Raw genomic sequence first — 25657 nt, forward strand, 5'->3', positions numbered from 1 at the left:
CACATACACATATTGTTAATAATATTAACGGAAAAAATCACTTCTATAAATGTTTTGTGTCCAAAACAGACGACAGTGTAGTATCAGATGCAATAAAAATATTGTTAAAATAAGAAATTCATGTTTGTTCGTGTTTTGAGTATGGATTTCAATGAACATGTAAGAACATGTATGAAAGAACGTAAGTGTTAAACAAATAAATTTCAAAACGCACTATTCTCATTAAATGACTTTGATAAATTTACTTCTTTCTTCAATTTTACAGTTACAGTTACAGTCAGTAATGAACTATTTTTTTTTATTTTTTGTTGTCACTTTCGATTTAGTCTCTTTATTTTATCATTAACAATAACAGTACACCGCAAAAAACTAATAATAAAGCACTCAATTGTAAATCATACAGATTCTTGACTCATATTAAGCATAGACATGTCTGCACTAGAGTCTGCGACGTGATATGATGAATCTAAGGGGAGGTCCAAGTCATCGTCACAAAGCATTTTGCGCATGCGCTCTTTATAGCTGTAAAGTTTAAATATAAAAAAGGCATTTAGAAAAAAAAGATATTTAGAGATCAAAATAGCAAATATTCCTATTGTAAGTCGCATACACTCACATTTGACTGTCAGGATTATTTTCTTGATTGCGACACTTTTCCAGCTTCTTTTCAATCATTCTTACTTTTTCCTTCGATGGCAGCTCGTATGCCTTAACCATAAAGCGTATTTCTAAAGAGTTTTTATTAAATCAATAAAACATGGAATGAATAAAGAAAACAACAAAACGAAACTTACTGCGCACAGCCTCTATGAGCGCGGGCAATTTATCACGCGCCGCCACAAATAAATTTTCAGTGACATAGCTATCTAGATTTTCTTGTTCTTTACTAGCGGCATGCAGCACAGCTGCCAGTGCAATCTATATAAAAGCAAATGCAATTGTATATATGCACACAAAGCAATTTGTTTGCAAAACTGCAGATATTACCTGTGACGGCGCGTATAGCAGACAAGCGTCTGTGAAGAACGTCTTTTCAATAAACTCATCTATGTGTGGTCTCAAACGTTCGGGATTCGACATATTGCTGCGAGTCTATAAATTATATTTAAAACATTAACAAACCTAACAGCAACATAGTTGTTTATAGCACAACCTTAATATCGATGAGAAATCCCTCGACCGGCCTATAGGGATTATGCACAGTCAAATAATAATTGAGTTGTTGCATCATGAGCAACTCATTCGAGAGTATAATATCCATTGCCTTATTCCGGTCACCCTTTATATTACCCACAAACTGACCAATGGATACATTGAACTCCTCAACTTTGCAGGCTAAATAGACACACGTGGCTCTGAAATAAAACAATTACTTATGAATATGACGGCGGTTATCATTGCATGCCAAACTCACAATATCTCTTTAGGATGGTAATCCATTGGTGTGTTGTTCAGAAAAAAACGTTTGAAATAATGGAATGCAGTGCCGACAACACATTTTGGCATAGGCGGTTCGAAGCGGCGGCAGAAATCATTTAAATACAGTTCATATTGCTTAATTAGTACACGTTCTTCCACAGGCAGCAGGAAGAAAGCTTCACGTTGCTCCTGCTACAAGTGCGAAAAAATAAACGATATTCAATTAGTTACAAATCGTATTTGTTGGTGTTGTATATTCATTTACATTCATTTCAGCGCCATGAGTATTGATATAATTAACATTTTGTTGCAAACGTAATTCACTAAGTTGTTGTTCATTTGCAAAAGTCCAAAATTTTTTTTGCGAACTTAAAGGAAACATTTCTTCAACCGGCTACAATTTATTTACGCTGCTTCCTCTTCTTTTATTGGCGGTTACAATGACGTGCCTGAGTACAGAGTGATTTAAACGAAACAAAATTGATTTATCAAATATATTTGCAGCAGTCAGGTTCACAATGCAGAATACCTGAAAAATAACTTAGCAACTTAACGTAATTAAAATAATTAGTTGAAAAATTATCGGTATTCAATTTATATTAAGCGGGAAATTTATTATTTACCGATGAAACCTGCTACTTCATACAGTAATCGGGACAGTAAATCAGACGCCAAAATTAATTTATAATAAATTGAATATATTTTATAACTTGACCCGTTATAGAGATATTTTGTTCGTTGTACCACTTAACGTGATAGAATGGCAAAACTATTCTCATTGCACGCCTTCTTAAGCCCAACCATTTACGACCATCAATCTTTTTAATGACAACTCGGAGTTCCTCGCTTGTGGCTCTCTTTGGATAACATCGCTTATAGCACTTTTAAGGAAAACTTGCTAGAGAGTGCTCGGGCTCACTCTCGCTGATGTTGTTACAATTGTTGCGACACGAACAGAAAATCTCCCCATTTGGACAAAGCCGCCGAATTGACACTCCTTGACCGGATATAAATCAGGGTCAGTTCCGGTTACGAAGGCCGGACTGTCGTTGGAATGAAACCAGTCTACTCTTTTATACTATCAATTTTGATTTATTAAAAATATTAAATATTTTGAATTCGGCCACCTTCTGTTCGTTCAAATAATTAAAAAAAGAAATAATAGTTTTTTCGAAACATCAAATTTTAATGCAATAAACAATCACATTTTAATAAAATTCAAAATACTTTGGCAAATTTACAAAATTCTTAGTTATCTAACAAATGGGCACCAACTACCAATACATACCGTGCGCACTACAAGAAGAGCTCCGACGCATCGCCAATGCGATCGTGGCACCGGGCAAAGGTATATTGGCGGCCGACGAATCGCCCGGCTCCATGGAAAAGAGATTTTCACCATATAATTTACCAAACACCGAAGAAAATCGACGTCAATATCGTCAACTCATGTTTACGACCGAAAACCTACAGGACTACATATCGGGTGTTATATTGCATAACGAAACTCTCTACCAAAAAGCAGATAATGGCAAGACATTTGGGGATTTGCTGCGACATCGTGGCATAATTGTGGGTATAAAAGTGGATAAAGGCATTGTACCGTTGCCTGGTACCTTGGATGAGGGCACCACAGAGGGTCTTGATGATCTCTACTGCCGTTGTGGCAAATACAAAAGGGATGGTTGTGATTTTGCGAAATGGCGTTGTGTTTTGAAGATCGGCAAACATACACCCTCCTATCAGGCGATCATGGAGAATACGAATATTCTAGCGCGTTACGCCTCGATATGCCAGTCGCAGGGTATTGTACCGATCGTGGAACCAGAAGTGCTGGTCGATGGAGATCATGATATAATTAGAGCACAAAAGGTACGCGATATTTCTACACACATATATTTCCATATTTTAACCATTTTCATGGAAAAAAGGTGACGGAAACTGTTTTGGCTGCTCAATACAAGGCATTGAATGATCATCACGTGTTCTTGGAGGGCACCCTGCTGAAACCGAATATGATACTACCTGGTCAAAGCTCTTGTCGAAAGAATTCACCTGAGGAAGTAGCTTATGTAACTGTGCAAAGTTTTCTTAGAGCAGTACCAGCTGCCGTACCAGGTATGAACACAAGATTTATGGCGACTAAGTTCTTCCATATCTAGTAAATTTTGGATCTTAGATATTTTCCGAGCATACTGTGGTCAGAGCATTACCTTACTCATATTATTTGCGGAAAATATTTTATCTAGACACTTTTTATAAACAACTTACGGTCCGTGTACGAATTTCCACAAGATATTACCGTTAAATATTGTATTAGGATGCTTTTCTATCATTACTTTGACCGTCTATTTTCCCCCCTTATGATGCATGAAGCGATCTCTTCAGGGAACTAACTTTCCCTGACTTACTTATTCTTGCTTATTTTTCGATATTTCAAAGAGATATTTCCGGATATCAATAGTTTTTATATACATACGTGTCCTTAACTATTGATCGACTTTATCTCTATTTATTTTAAGGTATCGTTTTCCTTTCCGGCGGTCAATCAGAGGAAGAGGCTACAGTGCATTTAAATGCAATAAATACTATAAACTTGAAACGGCCTTGGGAACTTTCATTCTCTTACGGACGTGCCCTACAAGCATCGGCGATGGCAGCTTGGGCTGGCAAAAAAGAAAACATACCACTTGGTCAAGCCGAGCTTAAGAAGAGGGCTAAAGTAAAATAATGCTGAATTTAATGGTTCATAAAACATATTATTAATTCGAAATCTTTGATTACTCTTACAGGCGAGTTCACTGGCCAGAAGTGGTAAATATGTTGCGGGTTCCATACCACCCTTTAAAGCAGAACAAAGTTTATTTGTAGCCGATCACAAATACTAAGAAGCTGAGAATGACACATCACATATTAGCAGATATTTTGACGATACTTAAGCCTTAGCACTAAGAAACTGAAACAATAAAAATTGTATTACCTGAAACGAATATACAACAACGACTTTTTTAACCAAGTATTTATAAAGAATTAAATGATGAGTATCAGCGACGATCGTTTATTTCCGAGTGTTATTGACACCACGTTGTTAGCATAGACACACACCTTTACATACTTGTATTGCTTTATGCCGTAGGATCTTTTATCATGACTGATTTTGACTGTGCTTTGAATTGAATTGTATGTTTCTGGAAGTAAAAATTGGGATAAATCTCTACCTAGCCCTTAATTTTATAGCTTTCTTAAAATCGAGATCTGCAGACGCTTCTTAGCACCGTAAATATTAAACCACGTCAACGAAATTTATTACTCCTAAAAACTAAATAGCAGGATTTTCAATAGGAAAGCTGTAAAAGTAGACCAATAGGGACAGCAAACGACTCCATATTTTTACCTTCTTTTGACATTCCTGACAGTAAGGTTTCGCATTTCATCATGGAAACTAGTCGAAATTATTAAAATTTACTACCGAAATTCAGAATCAGTGGCCTCAACGTTAAGAGCGCTACAAAATGTTCCCGTGCCAGTGAGACAAAGAAGTGGCTGTAGTGTCAAGAATATTGCTACCGCTAGCGCACCAATTGAGGAAGACCCAAAGCAGTCTCTCACACGTCGTTCTCAATCGTTGGGCATCTCTGTGACGACGTTGTGGCGAATTTTGTAAAAGATCTTGGCCTACATCCTTATAAGATCAAATTGGTGCAAAACTGAATTCGTTCGACCACCAGAATGGTCGTATTTTCGTGAATCGGGATGAGCAACAACTTGAAAATGATCCGGATTTTCGACGAAAAATCATTTTCAGCGATGAGACTCCTTTCTGGCTGAATGGCTTCGTTAATAAGCAAAACCCGCACGTACTCCATAAGTCACCATATCATCTTGAAAAATTACGGTTTGGTGCGGTTTATGAGCCGGCGGCGTCATTGGGCCGTAGTTCTTCTATGATGATCAAGACCGGCACGTTACTGTGAATGGGAACCGCTACCGCTCAATGAAAACCGAATATATTAGGCTAATTGGATGATATGATCTTTCACAATATTTGGTTCCAACAGGACGGCGCCACAAGCTACACAGCGAATCTCACAATCGATTTATTGAAAACTAAGTTTGGCGTACGTGTTATCTCACAAAATGGTTCAGTCAATTGGCCGCTCAGTCGTGCGATTTGACGCCGTGAGACTATTTCCTGTGGGGCTACGTAAAGTCTATGGTCTATGCCAACAAGCGAGCGACGATTGATGAACTTCGTACGAATATCGAAAGTGAAATTGCAGCAGTATCGGCCGATTTATACTTGCAAACCGTCGAAAATTGGGTTCAGCGTCTGGACTTTTGCAGGCGTGCCCGTGGTAGCCATGCAAAAGAAATCGAGTTCCATACATAATGTCATAGAATGTACTTTCGGAATTATCTCATTATTTTTTGCGACAGTATTCCTTCATATAAGTGATGTTAATGATATTTACGTGTGAGTCTCAATACATTATACTACAAAAATGAATAGGTGTCTTCCACAAATAGTCTTCTAACGTCATTAACTGTTATTTGGGGTGAAACCGAACATTTTTTACTCTCGCAAAGATCAAAACCGAGAAAATACTTTCATATTCGGTATCTTATTAACTTCCTCTTTGAAGTTGGTCGCCTTGTCGTGGCGAAGGGGCTTAAGTAAGAGTAAAGCGTGCATCCCAAAGGAAACGCACTCTAATCTAACGAACTAAGAGGGACACCTCTTAATTCCCACAATAGTGATATGGATGAATAAACCCTAGGTTTTACGCCCATCTCCTATTGTAGAAGTATGAGGATACCCGCATCAACACCACCACCACCTTAAGCCAAGGTGTCGAGGTACCCGTGCCGAGAACTGAATGGTTATGCGGGGGGTAATAAATAACTAATCGCGAACAGTCCCCTCCGATGCCCGGGCGAGGTCGGAGGTATAAAAGCCTACCGGCATACCGGCTCTGCGGACGAGTGACCAACCCTTTCCGGCTTACTCGTGGGAACAAAAATGAACGTAAACAATAACTCAACAACGGCAACAACAACAACCAAATTGACGACAACAACGACGACTAAGGACATGAATTACAGGAATCCCATTACGGAATGCGAAGAGGACGAATTACTCCCCTCCAGCCAGAAGACGAGTAAGAGTACTGCCGGACATACCACCCAAAGTATGCCGGTAGATACAGCAGTGAAAACTGCAAATTTAAGGGAGGAAGTGCCACCTCCAAAGCTGCAGTGAGCACCAACCAAAGTGCACTGGCGACTAACGGAGAAAACAAAAAGAAGCGCAAGAAATCCCAGAATCAGCTGAGAAAAAACCGTTACCAGAGGGAAGTCTTCATACTAGGAAAGATAGCCAAAGACCAGGCAGCCGGTATCCCAGGTGATAAGGCAGAAACAAAGCGTCTCAAATCAACAGTAGAGGAATATGAAAGCTACCTGAAAAGGAAGCAATCAAAACCTCTAGAAGAGAGCAAACAAGAGAGCACTTCACAAAAAAGGAATCGCTCTATCACAGAAATACAAGAAACTCTGTCCAAAAAACCTAGGCGGGGTGAAGGTGAACACAGCAGCATAACAACGGCAAGGCATTTCTGCGATGTAGCCAGGGATAGCCTGCAAGTGGCCATCATAGATGGAAACTCCTCCTCCCCGAGCACTATACAGGAAAGATGAGTGGAGATCGACGTCAGATTGTCGAGTATGGTGCTAAGCTTTGTACTCGACAATCCTGCGGATCCTCACCCGGAGTTTGACTCCTCTGAGGCCCTCAGGGGCTACAGGGTCATCAAGTACGCGGACCAGGCCTCGCTAGATTTCCTGACGGGTAGTGCTGCCAAAATCAGCAATGCCTTTGAAGGCCTCCATTTCCGAAGCGACCTCGTACTCGCATTTGGCTACTCCCTCTAGAGGAGCCGGGCGAAAAACTCCTAAGGTGCATCAAGCTGCAAAACAAATCTATACCTGGTATAGATGAGTGGCAGCTGATCAAGGAGGAAAAACCAAATAAAGCAAGTAGACCAATACTCGTGGCCATTTGCGATGAGTCCATTGAGGCTCTCAAGAAGACTGACTACAAAATCAGCTTCGGAATTCGCAAGGCCAGACTTAAAATCTTCCAAGGCGACAAAGCGGTTGACGAAGACGACACGGAAGAGGTCGACGACGTCAGCCAGTTGCTAAGGAATTTGGGCATCGAAGAAACCCGAGATGCCCAACAACTTAAGATGCGTACAGATAAACCTGCAGCACTCGAAGAGTGCTACAGCAAATCTGACAACCCTCATGAACGAGGGTGGCATCGACATCAGCCTAATACAGGAGCCCTGGGTCAATGAAGACACCATTAAAGGGCTAAACAGCAGCAACTACAACCTTTTTTACACACGGAACAAAGGTAAACCCAGGGCATGCATTCTTATTAATGGAAGTATAATTGCATTTCTTTGTCCTAATTACAGCACAGCAGATATCACAGTGGTGAAGGTGGAACAGAAGGAAAAGCCCTTCTTCTTGGTCTCGGCCTACTTGGCCCATGACGAAGACATACCACCGGCCCCGCTCACCAGACTAGTAGAGGAAAACCCGAAGGAATTTGTCCTAATAGGATGTGATGCAAACGCAAGGCACACTGTATGGGGTAGCTCCAGTATAAACACCACAGGTGAGTCACTCTTGCAGTATATTCTGAATAGTAATCTCAGTATATGCAACAAGGGCGATAAGCCAACCTTTATTTTCCCAAGCTCTGATAGGTTTCCGGGGTGGGAGGAAGTACTGGACCTCACGCTATCAACAGACACAGACAGTCTCGTTGTGGATAACTGGATGGTATCCGATCAGCCTTCCATGTCGAATCACTCCTGGATACTCTTCAGCATCCGCGAGAAATACAGTGCTCCTCTCACATACCAGAACCCTAGAAGAACAGAGTGGGAAAAATTTAACAGTATAGCAACAAAATGCCTTGAAAAGGGAGGCAATAAGAGTAGATTCAGATGTAGAGAAGTTGGAAAAAATCTTAACCACAACTTTCAATAAATCCACTCCGCTAACAGTTCTTCCTTCCTTCCTTGGTGGAACAGTGAACTCAAGAATTTGAGAATACAACTAAGGAAAGCTTTCAATGAGAGTTTTAGAACCAAAATCTGGTAGCCATATAAAAATATTATGAAAAGATACAAAAAAGCAGTCAGGAAAGCTAAAAACGACTCATGGCGATCTTTCTGCACATCGATAGAAAGTTGCAGAGAAACCGCTAGGCTGAGCAAAATGCTATCCAAAGATCATTTTAATACTGCCTAAATTAGGGCGGAGGGAAGAGATTGGACTTCCTCGGCAAAAGAGTCTCTGGAGACGCAACGCACTTCCCCGGGAGTCAGCAAACACCTTCAACGAGGGTTCAACCAGAACCACCGTTAAACGCAGCTGATTATCGAAGCCAAATAGTAGACAAAAGCAAAATCAAATATGCCATAAATAGTTTTGTTTAAAGCGGCAGGTCCTGACGGGATTATGCCCATAATGCTGCAAAAACTGGTAGAACCAATGGTTCAAAGGCCTCCTTTATGCTGAAGGTACTAGAAAGGCTGATAGATTTACACGTAAGAACAATAATGGTGGAGAAGTTATCGAAGTCACATGCGTACATAAAGAGCCGATTAACCGAAACTGCCATTCACGAGGTGATAAGTGTAATTGAAAAATCACTACACCACAAACAATACACCATGGCTGCTTTTCTAGACATAGAGGGCGCCTTCAATAACATAGAAGTAAATGCTATAATTGGTCGTCATCAAAAGGGGGGTCTCTCATCCGATGCTGTGTTTTCTTTTTCATTGGGGGGAAAAAAAACCCTATTCAGGGGATGTTTCGCCTTCTCACATTAGCTCGCCTTCGAACGGATGTTCTTAGGCTACCCAGAGGATACTTGGCCAAAGACCGGAAGTAGTGATCTGCTTGAGCCTTGTGTAAAAGAATCGTTTCTGGCCACTCCCAAGTGAATGGCGATCAGAGAACTTTCCTCACTTGCGTGAACTTCTACACATGACTCTAAAGTAAAGTCCTCATGAAAGTAAAGTCCTTTTTCGACGAACAAAAGCTAAACTCTATAAGTCGCTCATAATTCCCGTCCTGCTATATGGTGCAGAGGCTTGGGCGATGACAGCAACCGATGAGTTGACGTTACGAGTTTTCGAGAGAAAAATTCTGCGAAAGATTTATGGTCCTTTGCGCATAAGCCACGGCGAATATCGCATTCGATGGAACGAGAAGCTGTACGAGATATACGACGACATTGACATAGTTCAGCGAATTAAAAGGCAGCGGCTACGCTGGCTAGGTCATGTTGTCCGGATGGATGAAAACACTCCAGCTCTGAAAGTATTCGACGCAATACAGAGGAAGAGGAAGACCTCCACTCCGTTGGAAGGACCAAATGGAGAAGGACCTGGCTTCGCTTGGAATATCCAACTGGCCCACGTAGCGAAAAGAAGAAACGACTGACGCGACTCGGCTATAATCGCGTAAGCGGTGTCTACGCCAATTAAGAAGAAGAAGAAATGCTATAATTAATTCTCTGGTACATGGTGGCATATATGACACTGTGTGCAGATGGATACTATTGATGCTTGAGAATAGGAAGATTATAGCTTCAAACGGCGCTGCAACACAAACAAGGTACATATGTGAGTAGGGGGACGTCTCAAGGAGGGGTCCTCTCTCCGCTTCTATGGGTTGTAGCGCTGAATGAAATACTGCTCCAACTAAACGGTGGAGGAGTGAAAGCAGTAGCGTGTGCAGACGATATAGTGTTGTTGGTATCAGGCATGTTTCCTTCAACAGTCAGCGAGATTATGGTAAGAGCACTTCGAAGTTTAAACCTATGGGCTAAGAACAATGGACTAGGAATTAACCCGAACAAAACAGAATTGATGCTATTCACAAGCAGAACTAAAATCCCGCAGTTTCAACTTTCGGTACTAAACGGTACAACACTCACTCTATCCCCCACAGCTAAATACTTGGGGGTGGAGATTGACACCAAGCTGTCCTGGAAAATAAATATAGAAAAAAGAATAAATAAAGCATACATGGTCTACTATACTTGTAAGAGAATCGTCAGCAAGAATTGGGGCCTCAAACCAAGTATAATCATGTGGATGTATACTAGGGTGTCCGTTTACCAAATTGATTATTTTTGACGAGACGCCCCCTAAACTTTTAGTTTTCCATCCAAAAAAAAATATCAGGCCATAAAAAGCCCTTAATTTTCATAATAAACCTTGCCCAAACACGATACATTTCCCATTGAAATTACATGGGATTTTACCACTTTTTACGAATATTTTGTTTTCTCTGGAGCTTTCTCGTTTGTAGGAATAAAAAAGTCACATTCTTATACAGAATCGAATGCTCTACAAAAAAAGTCTGAACAATTTTTCGATACCACAACAGGGCACTGGCCATTTGGGGAACATGCGTCCAAAATGGGTATGCCCTGCAACTACATCTGCCGAGGCTGCGGAGTAGCAGGGAACAAGGAAACAATTTTCCACTTTCTCTGCGAATGCCCAGCTCTAGCACAGATCCGACACAAAACACTTGGAATCCATCAAGCACCAAACCTTGAATGGATTTCCACTAAAAGCAGATCAGACATAAGTACTTGTAGTTTCATCGAAACCTCAAAATGGTTTGAGAAGGAAGGTGAAACGTAATAGCAGATACAGGAGGTTCTACGAATAGTGTATCAAAATGACACATCAAATGCTAATTGAGCCCGATAGATAACAGGGCTGCACTCCTACCTACCTAGCTATCTTATTAACGTATATTAACCATGGCTCTGAGGTCCTCATATTCTGCATCTGGTAATTATGACCTGATTTCGACTATTTTGGATGTGAGATCACATAGCTTAAATACACTTTGTTTGCAAAGTTGTACTTCGATAACGTGATTGGCTTTGGATTTATATAAACAAAAATTAAATGGAGTTAAATTAAACGTAAAACTTGTGGTATATGGAAAGTAGGCGTGGCTGTAGCACGTTTTTGTCCCTTTTCACAAGCTAATATGAGAGAGTCAAATTAATATCATGTAGAAAATATGACTCAAATCGGTTAAGTAGGTTCTTGGGTATAGGATTCCACACCTAGTGTCCAATTCTGACACCGGCTCCTTTGGAGAACTTCCCTACCATATTGGGTGTCAAATTTAACGTTTCTGACGCTTTTACTTATTGAGTTAACAAACTTTTAGTCATTTTCAACATAACTGTTATATGGGTACTGGGAATAGTTTTCACACTGCGTAAAGAAATGGCCAAAAGACTTCATTTCAGCACAATTGGTTGAAATACGTACAATGGTTTGAAATACGTACATATATGCTCATGAAACCTATTAGAAGGCGGGCCACGCCCACTATTTAACATCCTATCCATCACGGTCCGTTGTATCAAATAAAGCATTTGTATTTTTATTTTGGGCTTAGTTATAGCCTTCGCTCAACAGCACTTTGTGATCGTTGCAATGTCCCGATCCCGCCCATCTGCAATACCTTGCCCCTTTGGGTGTCAAGGAACACAATTTTTACTCAAGTTACGCTGACGGGCAGACAGAAAATCGCCCGCATTTCAACTCCTGGATTCCTCATCATTTATAGATGTATGTATACATAATAACGGGTAATTCTTTAGAGGTTGTTTTCAAGATAGACTTGGCGCATCTTTCGTCGAGATCTTAAATTGAAAGCGTACAAAATACAGCTTGGACAAGAAATGAAGCCGGCCAACATTGAAGCGATGACGCCTATTTATGGCTCAATGGGTATATAAACAAGCAAAGTTGTCGCATTTGGGATAAATAGCGACCTAAAAAGAGCAAGCTGCTGCCATTATATTCAGAAAAAACAACGGTTTGGTGTGGTTTGTGGACCTGTGGACTCATCGGTCCATATTTCTTCAAAATTTATACAGGTGAGAACGTAACCGTCCAAGGCAACCGTTATCGCGCCACGATAACCGACTATTGGATGCCTGAAATTGAAGCTCACGGTCTCGGCGATATTTGGTTTCAACAAGACGGCTCCACTTCCCTGACATCGCGTCAATCGATGGATTTATTGACAAAACACTTCGATGAGTAGATAATTTCACGTGTTGATCACCAATCCCGCTTCGATTCAGGCCTTGGAGCAAAAGTAGGGAACCACGGAGTTAAAAAAGTAGGGAACCACATACATATATTGATTAATTTTAATTCTGTAGGAACATATTGAGAGGGCATAAAAATAAAACAGTTGAATGCCTTAGTTTCCCAATGAACACATTTAGTAACTAGACTAGTACGTGTTCAACAAAGAAAGGTATTGCTGATACTCATCTTCATGATCACATTAAAACAAAGCTGTGAATTGGTTTCGTTTTTTGTCTGTATGAAAATCTCATATTTATATAAGTACATATGTATATACAATACAAATAATTTGCTTAAGCTTGGGATTCATCTGGATCTTCGCCGGCATATGGGTTGTGTGTCTTGTCCTTTACGCGACGCAGAGTTATACCCAGTTTAAGTTCGGAAAGGAAGTCGGTAGCTGGCGGCTTACGTTCGGCGCGTGGCTTCACACCGCTGATTGTGGCTGCTTTCTGATCAACTTTCTGTGGACAACACAAAAACAATAATAGAGTTAAGAAACAAAACATGTTCGTTTATAACGGTATGCCATACCTTTAATGCTACACCCTTCCGTATACTATCTAACAAAGCACCACGCGCATCACCGATATCATTATTTTTAGTTGCAGGCACCGTTGGTTGTCTGCTACCCTTCGCAGCAGAGTTTAGTGCAGGTGGTGGTGGTGGCATTGGTGCACCACCAGTAAGAGGTGGCGGCGGCGGTGGAATAGGTGCACCACCACTAAGAGGTGGCGGTGGCGGAGGGATAGGTGCACCACCACTAAGAGCTGGTGGTGGCGGAGGGATAGGTGCACCTCCAGTAGGAGGTAGTGATAGCGGTGGAATAGGCGTACTACCAATAGGAGGTGGTGGAGGTGGTATATGAACACTAGAAACTACATTTTGTTTAGCTGACGGCGGTGGTGGTTGAGGTTTAGGTGCTCCCACTTTAGAAGCTCGAGCAGCAAATGTTGGCTTCAGCGTAGGCTTTGGTGGTGTTGGTGGTCCAGTAAGCTGTTTTCTACCACCAACACTTGCATAACCTCCGAGGTCCGCGTTAATTTTCAGGTTATTTTGTTTATTTACTGGTTTTATGGAAGCATACAAATTGCTATCGCTAGGTGTAGGCGGCGTTTTAGAGCCGGCATTCGTTCTTCCGTATATTTGACTATCAGCAGTATCTTCTTCAGTTTCCCATTCGTCGAGGCTGTACAAACTTTGATTGGAATGGTAAATTACTGACAATTTTTTATTGTTTGCTTGGACAAGAGATGGAGGTGGTGGCTGTAGTGGTGCATCAGTGATTGTTGTCGGTTTTACAGATGGTGGTGGAGGAGGCGCTTGCCTCAAAGTCAGCCTAGGTTGCACAGAGGTTTGCCGCGCTGTTGCTTCCATTTCAGTCTTGTTGCTATAAATATCTTCGATGGAGGGAAAATCCCTGGGGTCGGCGAAACTCGCAGCTAATATGTTCAAACTTGAATGTGTATTTGTGGCTGTCTTTAACGACACATTTGAATTTGGAGGTGGTGGTGGTGGCGGTACCGCTGCTGGAGTTGGTTGTGGTTTGGTAACCTGTACAGTCGTTAAGACTGAGTTTGTTGGTTTTGGTGGCGGGGGCGCATGCATTGATTTTTTCGATCGTGAGAACCTCGGTGAGGTGATTAGACCATAATCACTGGCAGAAGATACAGTAGCGTACTTTATATCGGGTAGATGATGACTGGCTGTGCCATTAACATTACGCTTAGGTGGCTACAAGTACAAAAACTTATTTTCTATTAAGGAAGTTTCGACTGATATTAAAATCTCACCATCCAAGTAAACTTTGATTGCACGATATTTTTAATGATTTCCTGCTTGCGCATGCCTTTCAAGTCCTCATCCGTTATGCCGCGTTCCAGCATATATTTCCTCAATACATTATCATTCATGGTCATGGTAAGATCAAATGCATTGCGCGTCCGATCTCGTGTCATATCGCCAGCTATGTGTTGAAAGTTCATCGGGCCACTTATCTCGTATTTGGAACCCTTAATGCTGGTCACAAATGTTGAGGGCGAAGGCGGTGTAGGAGGTGTCGGCTCATATCGACGCGGTACAATGGGACTACTTTTTTCCAAACTTTTTAAGCTATTACTTGACGAAGATGCGCTCACAGTGGCGTATCCCAGTGTTGGCGGCGGAGTCGAGCTGTTGTTGCTTGTGGCGCTGACTTTGCGTAAAGGCGGTGGTGGTGGTGTACGACTACTAGTTGTTGCTGTTGATGATAAATTGTATGGCGATGGCGAAGTCATTGTGGAAGGCTGAAAAAAGTCGAGTCTGTAAAGTGTACTTTTTTAAACATGAAAATTCAAAGCTTTTCAAAAATGTAAAATACAGCTCAATATGAAAAAGGGACAGAGACTCCGACTTCAACGTCTCGATAACTTACGACCATGCCGCGATGGAACAGAACTGACGAATCGATCAAAGTAAAAGAGGAGATTAGACTATTCCAAAAAAAAAAACGTTCCTACGTTAACAGAACAGACTCGAATTTACAACGTAATGAAACGAACGATCACTTGGAACCGGCATATATATTTCAGAGCTAAATCTTTTTCGTGTATCCATCCGAAACTTATAAACTTTCTCTATGACATAATTTATTTATCTACAATATACATATATATGTACATACATGGATATCCACATACAAGTGTATTTTGAGTAACAGCCGAATAATTTCGAAGCAACTTGAGTTAATCGCTGATATGCGTTATGACATTTACTAGCACAATAAAAATTTATCAGTTTGTGATATGAATTGATAAAGTGAATAATTATTAATAAAAGGTTATAATTATATTTCTTACTAACAGTTATGGCATATCCTCTCAACATATAATGAGTTGTATAGTCCAACCAGAGAACTTAAAAGTATATGTTTTTAAGTTCTCTGTTTCAACGCCTCTCGTGAAAAATCCTGTTTTGACACACTAGCCGGGTTTCTATGTCCGGGGTCACATTTGCTTACATGCCTTTGGGTGTGGGAAATACATACATATATATTGTTTCAATGAAAATTTTAAAAGAACGTTTGGAAGATACATATACAAGTATCATCCACAATCAAAGTATATGTACTTTTTGTAATAGCATTTTTTTGACAGATCATGGGTGAGTTGTGTCAAGCTGTCATGTTATTTTTGTTGAGTATTGTTTGGCATTTCATGATGGAAAGACTTCCGCTGAACAACGTTTACAAATCGTTCAACTTTATTACGAGAATTCACGTTCGCTCAACCTATTGTCAACATAATCGGTCTACTGAGCATACTATTTCCAACACCAAAACCCATCTTGAAACCCATTATATTTCATTATTGGGTAATATTTGACCGAATAAACCAAGTCCAGAACGCAGTGAAAAAATTTTAGCAGCCGTAGCTGTGAGTGTCCACGAAGACCGTGGAGAGCCGATTCGGTGCCTTTCGCAACAACTCAGACTGGCTTATGGAACGACTTGGAGCATTTTACGTCGCAGTCTTAAATTGAAAGCGTACAAAATAAAGCTTGTGCAAGAACTGAAGCCGATCCACCTTCCTAAGCGACATGGCTTCGGTCTATGGGCTCTTGAAAAGTTCCAAGAAGAACCGACGTTTTCGATCCAAATTTTGTTAAGCGATGATGCCCATTGCTGGCTCAATGGGTATGTAAAGATACAAAATTGCAACATTTGAGACTAAGAACAACCTGAAGAGACTCAAAGCTGCCTTTTTATTCAGAAAAGTCAACGGTTTGATGTGGTTCGTGGGCCGGTGGAATCATCGGTCCATATTTCTTCAAAAATGTGGCTGGTGAGAACGTAACCGTCAAAGGCGACCGTTATCGCGCCAAGCTAACTGACTATTTGATGCCTGAAATTGAAGCCCGTTATCTCAGTGACATTTGGTTTCAACAAGACTACCCCACTTCTCACTCATCGCATCAATCAATGGATTTATTTAGAGAACACTTCGGTGAGCAAATAATTTCACGTTTTGGGACTGTCGATTGCGTACCAAGATTGTGTGATATCACATTGTTAGAATTCTTCCTGCATCGATATGCAAAATCTAAAGTCTATGCGGACAATCCCGCTTTAATTCAGGCCTTGAAGCAAAATAGCGCGCATGTCATTCGCAAGTTGTCAGTCGAAATGCTAGAACGAGTCAACGAAAATTGGACTCAATGGATGGAACATCTGAGACGAAGCCAACACTTGAAAGAGATCTTCAAAAAATAAATGATAAAGAATGTTCCTTCGAATTATAGAAAACATTCCCCATTAAATTTAAATTTTCTGTGTTTTTTCTTTAAAAAGGTGGGGAACCTCGAAATGGATCACCCTTTACAATGACTGTTTTTCTTTAATGCGGAATGTCAGAACTACTGCCACTAGGAATAACGTCACCAAAATCCATGATCTTGCTTTGGCAGACCAAGTGCCAAGATAATACGCATCCCAAAAGGCCGCGTGAGTGGTATCTTGCATGAAATATTGGACATAAAAAAGATGTCTGCTTACTTCGCATAACAAGCGCAACTATGAGGCCACTACACAGCAGTGAGTATCGCTGTATAAGCGTAATCCGAAGGAGTTTCTTTGTCGTTCCATAACCGTCGACGAAACATGGTTTCACAGATTAAAGAAGATGCAACTTCACTATATCAAGAGTATTGAGCTAAATTAAGACTATGTTTACAAATAAATTGCCATTTTCAAAATTAACTAGTACGATATTACCTTCCTTCCGAATGCGAGTTATAAAGCTGTACCGATAATAAATTTTTGCTTCTTACTTCAACAATATTAATAGCTTTGTCGGTCTACCTGATATGAGTGATTAGTCATTGGGAGATTCCACAAACAGTCTCATTAAAACAAACCTATGTAGTTAACCGAGTGAGTATTGCTATATTTTCAGACGACCTACACTGGCTTTCATTGTTTCGACCAACAATCTTTTGACCGCGACGCTAAAGTGCAGATAACAGTTCGAGAGCGAACACTTAAAACAAAGAGCCATTGATATCACGGAGAGATTGAATTTTAAACTTGTGAGTGAGAAGGGTTTGACCAAACGTATCAGTTCTGCGTGTTTAGTTCTTTCAATTATTCGTTCAGAGGAATAAAAGAAAATTGTTCTTAAGAAGGATTATATTTATTTTGATACTCAGTTGATATTCGAGATTAACAAGGAAAGGAAATTTCTCTTCAGTTTTGGAATATATGGTATAGATCACAAATAAAAAGGCCACCCTATTAGATATGATATCATAGATGAGATAATATACCTCACTAAATTTGTATACCCTGAATAAAATATGTGAAGTTTGCCACGAAGTTCGTAACACCCAGAAGGAAAAGTCGGAGATCCTTTCAAATACATATACATATACATATGTACATACATATAATGTATAAATGAACAACTTTACGAACTGAGTCGATTTAGCCATGTCGGTCTGTCTGGCTGTATGTACGCGAACTAGTCCCTCAGGCTTTCAGATACCGTTCAGAAATTTCGCAAATGTTCTGTTCTCCATAAGAATCTGCTCATTTATCGGAACCGATATCGGTCTTGTATTGAAATTTTTATTTTTAGGGGGTATTATCGTAGGCGGTGTCTACGCCAATAAAGAAGATTATAACTTCGCTGCAACGTAAGCTCACGTTACTTCTTGTTTTTTTTTTATTATTTGAACCAAGTAATCCCTTAAAATTAATGTACTTTTGCAATTATTACCATCCAATATCCAGGCATTTTGTTGCTCTTAATGATATCGTAGATGAAGGCACGTCGCTGTTCGGGTGTCAAGTACTCAATTTCGTCGGATAATCCCGCTTTACGCAAATACAGTCGCAAGGTCTCGTCCTCACCGATGCCATCGAGTGCAAAGGTTCGTTTGAATTCCACCGACTCGGTGCCCTCCATGTGCTGGAAGTCGTTCGGTGAACTAATGTAATTGTCATCCATCGTTTACGCCAACCAAAACGTTTCAAGAAAAAATATTACGCATAAGTACATACAATATACATACATATGTATGTATAACAGTTGCGGTTGCCAATTTGTCTTAAGTGGGAGTTGGGTATTTAAGACTTAAGTGATAAACGTAGGTATGCAGTTATATACAAAACAAAGTAAATAAACATTAGCTTTGTGAAAGCGGTAAGCATACGAAAATATCTAGAGTTTATTGATAAGGCGTCGATTTTATCAGCGCAAAATTAATTTACGATGAGTGAATACGAATATCATTTTAAGGTGATTCATTTTACTTAGACATTTTTACGTTCTTATGTTACAGTTGCTTTAAGAAACTCTTCATGAAATTATTATTTTCACATATGCACTGCGAATTTTATGAGTTTTTGTTCAGAGCACCGATTTTGAGGTTAAGTTAAAAAATATTTTGCTTAGATTTATAAATTTGGAATTGTGTTCACGGTTCCGCAATCGTATTCAAGTACCAATATGATACTCAACCGATGTTTTGCATTACATAAGTATTAAGTAAAGAATCGATTAAAACGGCGTAATCGATAACATTAACCGTCACACTTTTAAATATTCGTAATTCATAGCTGTGGAAACAAACAATGAGCCATTATTTCACCGTTATTAAATACGCACTAAATACTACGAATTATATGTGTACGCCCTGAATACGTAATATCGACTGACTTCCAATTTCAGTTAAGGAAAAGTATTACGAACATGTCAATAAATTCACAAATTTCTTTAGTTATCAATTCCTAATCTCAATTATATTCTCTTGCTTTTGCACGTTTAGCACGTTTGTATTGTTTGTGTTTGTATTTGTATAGCTTACAGTATAAGCTGCTTGTTCTTTTTTCAACCTTTTTTTTATTTACTCGTACCATTTTTGTACAGGTGAGCTTTCTTATCTGCGCTGATATCGGAGCATTTTAATACCGCTCACCTATGTAGATCTTATCGCAGAGAGTTATGAAAATAATAATAGCAATGAACTATTGAGCATAGCTGAGTATAAATTGTTTGAGAAGGAGCCGTACGCTCTATATAACTTTTATTGGAATATCCATATATAAGGATGTAAGCAGTTAGAAAAGTTGCAAATTTCTTATGAAAATGTACGATTATCGGTTGGTTCTCTTATAGACGCATAACTTTTTGCATAGATGGCGCTAAAAACAAGTTATTTCAAAAAATTGGATTGCTTGCTAGATGTAGTACGAATCCTGTTAGTATATTTTACCTATTTTAAAAATTTTATATATTTAAACGAAAATAGTTTAATTATAAAAACAAATAAGGAGAAGGCTTTTACAGTAATTATAAGTATTTATTTATAATAGAACTCAGTTAAAATTGTTTGGATTAACAGGCTCTACTCAACATAAAAGCGCAGAGACAATTTAATTTCTAACGTATTTATGTACATTAACATTCTTATAAAAATATATTTATGAGAAAACGTGTGTTTAGGTTTTTGCTCTAAATTTTACACATTTAATAAAAAGAGATTGAAGTATTATGAAAAGTTAGTTATCACCAAACTATATTTTTTAATACGTTTAATACAAAATTGTAATTAAAATTACATACTGTTTACTACACCCTGTTCAACTGAACACACTCTCTGCCGCTGAATATATGCTTTCGAACATTCGCTCCTAGAAGGAAATGCCAACAAGCAAGATTATTTAAGAATTTTGTGCCTAAACCTTATTGACACCTCAAAACCATTATTCCAATAATTATTTTAAAATTTTGTCGATTTTTCCATGTACCTGCATACAATTTTGACCATGATTTATGGCCTCCAATGAGGTGTTTTAATTTCTGTTATTTCGCAAGTAGCACTACAACTCCGAAAGCATTCGGAAAGATTTTAGCCGAGCCGCCATTACGTTCAGTGAAGAACGTGCCCCTGTGAAAAAGTCGTGTCGTTGCACAATTGGCAACGATTTTTAACGCAAAAAGTGGAAATTATTTCCAAAATCTAATTGATATTTACAATTAACGATTGCGCGTAAGGTTTCGCATAAAAAATATGTGAAAGTAGCAGAGTTTAAGTGCAGAAAATACGTTGTGAAAAAAGTATGAATTAATCGAATTTGATCGATTTTGGTGGAAAAAAATTTTCATGGTGCTCGCCATTTACCCGACCCGAAAAATAATGGTCATCGTATTTGCCTCTCGCTCGCACGCCTGCCGTACAAATGTGGTGTGAACGAGAGGTCGGTAGTGAATAAGATTATATGGCGCATATTGCGTTTCGTGTTTTGCACGGGTGTATTTGTGTGTGCACGAAGTGTGCTTAGCCCAGCTATCTAGTTCGGGAAATTTTGTTTTTGTAAGAAGGGTATGCACATTGTATGAAGTGGATGGCTGGAGGTGTAGTGTGTAACCGATATGAAAGACGCGAACATGGAATTACCAGTTCGTCAAAATACGTTAATAAGCGACGCGTCTCGTTCCTAGTGTGGTGTAGTGGTAGGAGGGATGTATTGGTGTGTGTAACGGTCGCTGGATAGCGTGCGCGGAGTGATGGTTTTTCGAAAATTCGGATTAAGGTGCGAGTAGTTTCGCTGAATATGTAGTTTTCGGAAAAAACGAAAATATTGTGTATGGTAAAGCGCGTGTGCGAAAAAGAGTTGAAAATAGTGTGTATATAATTCGGTTTCGGAGTAAAGCAACGTGCTCGGTTCGGTCATTGTCGTTTATTGTAGCATGTTTTTGTGTTTTCTGCTTTGGCTCTGTTCGACTTTTCTCTACGTTTGTGTAGCATTGGCTTTATGGGCTTGAGTGTAAATGCGATAACAGTCGCTATCGTTTATATTCCATGCATATTCTCCTTGTCGGTTAGCGCGAACGCTGACGAGAATATCGTCGACGACTAGTCTTCCGCCATTATGGCTTTTATGCCAAAACCACGCTTTCTGCAAAATTGTGATTTTCTTTCGTAAATTTTCTTAAAAGTTTAAGTGTTTAAAGTTTTATGTGTGGTTTAAACGAATATTAATAATGTAATTGATAAATTTTCGTCGTCAGTGAATGATTTAAAGTTTATTTGAGTGCGCAAAAAATTATAAATAGGCGTTTATATTTTACGTTATGGTGCCCCGTTTCTTCAATTTCCGTGTTTTTTTCGGCGTTATATTAATGCTGAGCAAGCATTTGTGAATTCGCCGGGTAGTATTTGTTTTGTATGAGTTCGCCGTAACGCTTCGTACAGCGTCGTGGTATCCCGCCCGGCTATGCCTTTGCTTGGAAAAGCAGTTTGTTTGTAAAGAGTGTTGCAACCACTTTTTTGTTTATATAGTTTTAAAAATGCGGGAAAGTGCATATGCCTACCTGTAAGCCGCTTCCAGCCATTTAAATTATTGAACAGAAATGGGTTCATAAGTAATCTTTCTTAAAGTGTATCTAAATGCCCATTTTAATAAAACGTAATGAAAACAATGACATGAAAATGGGACGAAATTTAGTTTTAAAAAGCGATCTCTTTATTTTCTAATTTCTTTTGACAATGCATTCTTATGCAGCTGTCATTTCAATTCGCCGGGAAAGTGATACAAAGCATACAATGAAAATATACACAACAACAATGTGTATGAAATCAGAAATACCAATTATTTTAATTCGAAAGAATATATTTACTATTAATTCCGTTTAAATGCAGATATTAATTGAAATAAAAATGGTATAACAATTGTAAAACTAACAATGGAGGTCTGACAAATAAGAGGCGAAGTTTACTATCAGCACATTAGCCGAAAACAACAGCAGAAGATATAGCAAAAAAGTGGCAACAAACAAATTAGACGACTGCAAAAACATTGTGTATAAATAAAAACGAAGAAACGTGTTAGTGTGATAATAATATTTAAATAATAGTGTAAGAGAAATACAATTTTGCAATGAAATGTGCAAAAATCATCAACGTAATTATGCCAATTCATTTGATTTCTTCGATTTCAACTTGAAAAATGTCGTCGATTCCATTGCTGCACCGCTCGTCGTTGTCGTTGCTACCACCGCAGTGCTGTAATTGCAATAAATTTATCGCCTACATTTTGTTGTTGATATCAACGCTGTTGTCCACGCTATACGGAAATTCTAACAGCGCCAGCAAGAAAACTATCAATAACAATAAATCTTGCCCTAACCATCAACAGGATTATCATAATCATTGCTGCAGTTTTAAATCAAAACTAAAATTGAAAGGCCCAAAATATCCTCTGAGTAGCGTTAAACACTGCGTCAATAAATCAGCTTTGTGTACTGGAGCGGTTACAAGAGAAAATAATCTTATTAATAACAACAATTGCCAAAGTTCCGATACATATATTCTCACTCCCCTTAAAACTACCGGCCAACTCAGTGTCTACAAGGATAGCAGTAGCAATTGTTGGGAAAGCAACAGAAAAGATAGAGCTTCAGCAATTACCACTGATCGAGGTTTGCTGCAGCAACCACATTTGGGAAAACAACAGCGAGAAAGAGAATATTGTTGGTTTGCGAAAAGCGATAAGAAAAATTATCGAATAAGTACTAACAACTACAACAACAACAGACACAGTATCAACAACGATAGCAGCAGTCCGCGAAGGGCGGTATTTTTTCTGTCAAATACTAACATCTACACTGGGCGACCAGGTGTAACTACCACAATAAAAGTTGCAAAACAAGGAGCTGAAGCGGTGGTTATAATACCGAATTTTGTGGATCTCACGCGCCTCTCCTTGCATCCTACATTTACACCCCATAACGTTTTTAAACACAGCTCCTTTACCTCGAAGCACCTGCTTAATAGCGAAGAGAAGCCGTTTTCCAGCTCTTCAGCACAGAGGCTATTTAGTAGCAGTTTAACGCCGCTGCTGCAGGACAGGCAGCAGTCGACGCATTCCAACACAAATTTAGACTTATCGTCGACGTTACACGTTTTTGTGCAACAACGAAAGTCAACGTCACAACCGCAAAAGCTACAGCATTTGCTTGTTGGCGTGAAAAAGTACGCTTAAATTAGATTAATATTCAAAGAAAAGATAATAGAAAGCGGAGAGCTCTTAATTTCATAAGAACAAACTTCATTAGAAGAGCAGGCAAGCAGGCTCATCAACAACATAAAATAATCATTAACAATCCAAATCATAAAACGTATCTTATCGATCAGCTGTCCTTGGCATAATCAAGTCGACTACTAACGAAGCGTGCGATTGAGTAGAAGAGTGGAAGAAGAGTCAGGAAACGAAATAGAAGTAAAAAAACCCGTAACCACCGTTGCATTAATAAATAACATACATACACACCACACAACTTCGTAATATCATCATGTCGAAGTTATCGTTTCGAGCGCGTGCGCTCGATCCCTCCAAGCAGATGCCCATCTACTTGGCAGAGGAGCTGCCTGATTTGCCTGAATATTCGGCTATAAATCGTGCTGTGCCACAAATGCCTAGTGGCATGGAGAAGGAAGAGGAGTCGGTAAGCTTAGAAGATTTCTAACCTAAAATCATAATGTTGAAAGTTCCATAAAATATTATTGTTTTCAAGGAGTGAAGAGCAAAGTTATTAAACCAAATGCGAATAACCCCATATAAAAAGAAAAAAATTGCAAACTCACTTTATTATGTCTATTAAAGTACATACTACGTACGTTTTGTGTATGTATGTACATACATATGTGTATATGTCATATTATTTTTATTCGTCGCAATATGATCATTATATATTAGTCAGCAAATAACAAAACGACTAAATGTTTGTTTTTACAATTGCGTGTTTGTTATAGAGTTTTCGTTATTCATAATCAATTTATCTCTGCGGTTACTACACCTTTAAATTTTTCTCTTATATACATATATATACATATATTATATTCTGCAATGGATATAAGTGAATTTGTATTTCAGAAAGTCGTATTCGATGACCAGCTATTTAACAGGTCACTATTTGCTTATTATATTTCACTACAATTTTATCTTATAACGTTGTTACATACCTACATACATGTGACTGATTGGGCATAAACCCACATACAAGTATGAATATGCAGCAGGTAAACACCTAATAACACCTTTGCTCAATTTTCAGGTAGAATTTCCTGAGCAGTTATAAGTAAATATGGTATGTACGTAGGAATGTGGTTGCCTTCAATAAACATCACCGCTTTTTTCCGTGGAATTTGTCATTTGCATACTTGAAATATATATTTTTTTATTTAATTGGAAACTAATTATATTGAAACTGCTACGTGTACATACTTATGATTTAATAATGGCTAGGCAAATTTATAAATGAGATCAATCCTAATGCGAACCATATATATTTTTTTTTTAATGAAGTGGTTTGACTCCATTTCATCACATTCACAGATTCTCAATGTAATATATTGCATATGTCGGTATATAATGCTATATTTTATAAAATGTGCCGAAAATTATAATATTAGCTAAGTATTCTCGGAATAAAATACTTTACTTCGGTCATTAATATGACTAGCTACTGGGAAGCGTTATAGCGTTGAAACCACTGTCCATTAAATCAGAAACAGACGCATCGAACCGCAGCCAAATGATGGGAATACTAAGCAGTCCGCATACACACTCATGCATAAATAAACTCGTGACTCACTCTTTAGCTGACAACACAGTCACACTTTGTAAAACAAACATCTTTCTGAAATTAAGCGCAAAGATGTGGGAATAGTGGTACATTGCCTGCAGCTGTAGGATTTCTTGAACACCACTGTATTGCTTGCCAACGGCTATACAATTGTTGTAGTCATGGCACTGTGAAAGTTGCTGTTTTTGCTGATAGCAACCTTTCAATAACTTCGTCTCCCTTCGCTTCGGTTTAAACGGATAATATTGGTTTTTATGCGAACGTTTTTTTTTGTTTGTTATATACTTTTGTATACATATGTATATATTTGCTCAGAGTTTTAGTTAAGGTTTCACGCACTCTGATTCTGCAAGTAATTCTAGTCGAGTTGGTAGAATCGCTATGCGG

General features: G+C 38.9%; 4 protein-coding genes across 7 annotated transcripts in view; 2 read left to right on the forward strand and 2 right to left on the reverse strand.

Annotated features, from left to right (window-relative positions):
- Window positions 1-216: 216 nt before the first annotated feature.
- LOC120771197 (cyclin-H) lies at window positions 217-1801 on the reverse strand. The gene is made up of 7 exons (XM_040099096.1): window positions 1685-1801; window positions 1415-1611; window positions 1154-1355; window positions 988-1092; window positions 795-918; window positions 617-728; window positions 217-522 (listed from the first exon to the last, which is right to left on the reverse strand). Exons 1-7 carry the CDS (start codon window positions 1799-1801, stop codon window positions 396-398), a joined length of 984 nt encoding a protein of 327 aa, XP_039955030.1. The 3' UTR covers window positions 217-395.
- An 803-nt stretch (window positions 1802-2604) lies between these two features.
- On the forward strand, window positions 2605-4397 carry LOC120771362 (fructose-bisphosphate aldolase-like). Its single transcript, XM_040099318.1, has 4 exons — window positions 2605-3291; window positions 3351-3537; window positions 3942-4141; window positions 4212-4397. The coding sequence occupies exons 1-4, from the start codon at window positions 2683-2685 to the stop codon at window positions 4305-4307; spliced, it is 1092 nt and encodes a 363-aa protein (XP_039955252.1). The 5' UTR covers window positions 2605-2682; the 3' UTR covers window positions 4308-4397.
- An 8478-nt stretch (window positions 4398-12875) lies between these two features.
- Window positions 12876-19335, reverse strand: LOC120772792 (wiskott-Aldrich syndrome protein homolog 1). The gene is made up of 4 exons (XM_040101575.1): window positions 18398-19335; window positions 14438-14929; window positions 13179-14378; window positions 12876-13108 (listed from the first exon to the last, which is right to left on the reverse strand). The coding sequence occupies exons 1-4, from the start codon at window positions 18626-18628 to the stop codon at window positions 12938-12940; spliced, it is 2094 nt and encodes a 697-aa protein (XP_039957509.1). The 5' UTR covers window positions 18629-19335; the 3' UTR covers window positions 12876-12937.
- Window positions 19336-20415: 1080 nt separating this feature from the next.
- The window catches only part of LOC120772783, a 28856-nt gene continuing 23614 nt past the window's right edge, over window positions 20416-25657 (forward strand). Inside the window, exons 1-2 of one of the 4 annotated variants that reach the window (XM_040101562.1) lie at window positions 20416-20740; window positions 22326-24130. In XM_040101562.1, coding sequence (XP_039957496.1) covers window positions 23978-24130 — 153 coding nt within the window. In that variant the 5' untranslated portion in view covers window positions 20416-20740; window positions 22326-23977. The other 3 variants (XM_040101563.1, XM_040101565.1, XM_040101566.1) reach the window with 3 other exon arrangements.

This window comes from Bactrocera tryoni, chromosome 3, assembly GCF_016617805.1.
Source record: "Bactrocera tryoni isolate S06 chromosome 3, CSIRO_BtryS06_freeze2, whole genome shotgun sequence".
Classification (NCBI taxonomy): Eukaryota; Metazoa; Arthropoda; class Insecta; order Diptera; family Tephritidae; genus Bactrocera; species Bactrocera tryoni.

Coding starts and splice junctions, on each gene's coding strand:
- LOC120771197 (XM_040099096.1), bottom strand. CDS start 1,801: ATGTTTCCTTTAAGTTCGCAAAAAAAATTTTGGACTTTTGCAAATGAA. Junction 1,093..1,153: donor GATTTCTCATCGATATTAAG/GTTGTGCTATAA, acceptor TATAATTTATAG/ACTCGCAGCAATATGTCGAA. Junction 729..794: donor GCTCATAGAGGCTGTGCGCA/GTAAGTTTCGTT, acceptor AAAACTCTTTAG/AAATACGCTTTATGGTTAAG.
- LOC120771362 (XM_040099318.1), top strand. CDS start 2,683: ATGGGCACCAACTACCAATACATACCGTGCGCACTACAAGAAGAGCTC. Junction 3,292..3,350: donor ATATAATTAGAGCACAAAAG/GTACGCGATATT, acceptor CATGGAAAAAAG/GTGACGGAAACTGTTTTGGC. Junction 4,142..4,211: donor AGCTTAAGAAGAGGGCTAAA/GTAAAATAATGC, acceptor TTACTCTTACAG/GCGAGTTCACTGGCCAGAAG.
- LOC120772792 (XM_040101575.1), bottom strand. CDS start 18,628: ATGGATGACAATTACATTAGTTCACCGAACGACTTCCAGCACATGGAG. Junction 14,379..14,437: donor AATCAAAGTTTACTTGGATG/GTGAGATTTTAA, acceptor TTGTACTTGTAG/CCACCTAAGCGTAATGTTAA. Junction 13,109..13,178: donor GGAAGGGTGTAGCATTAAAG/GTATGGCATACC, acceptor TGTTGTCCACAG/AAAGTTGATCAGAAAGCAGC.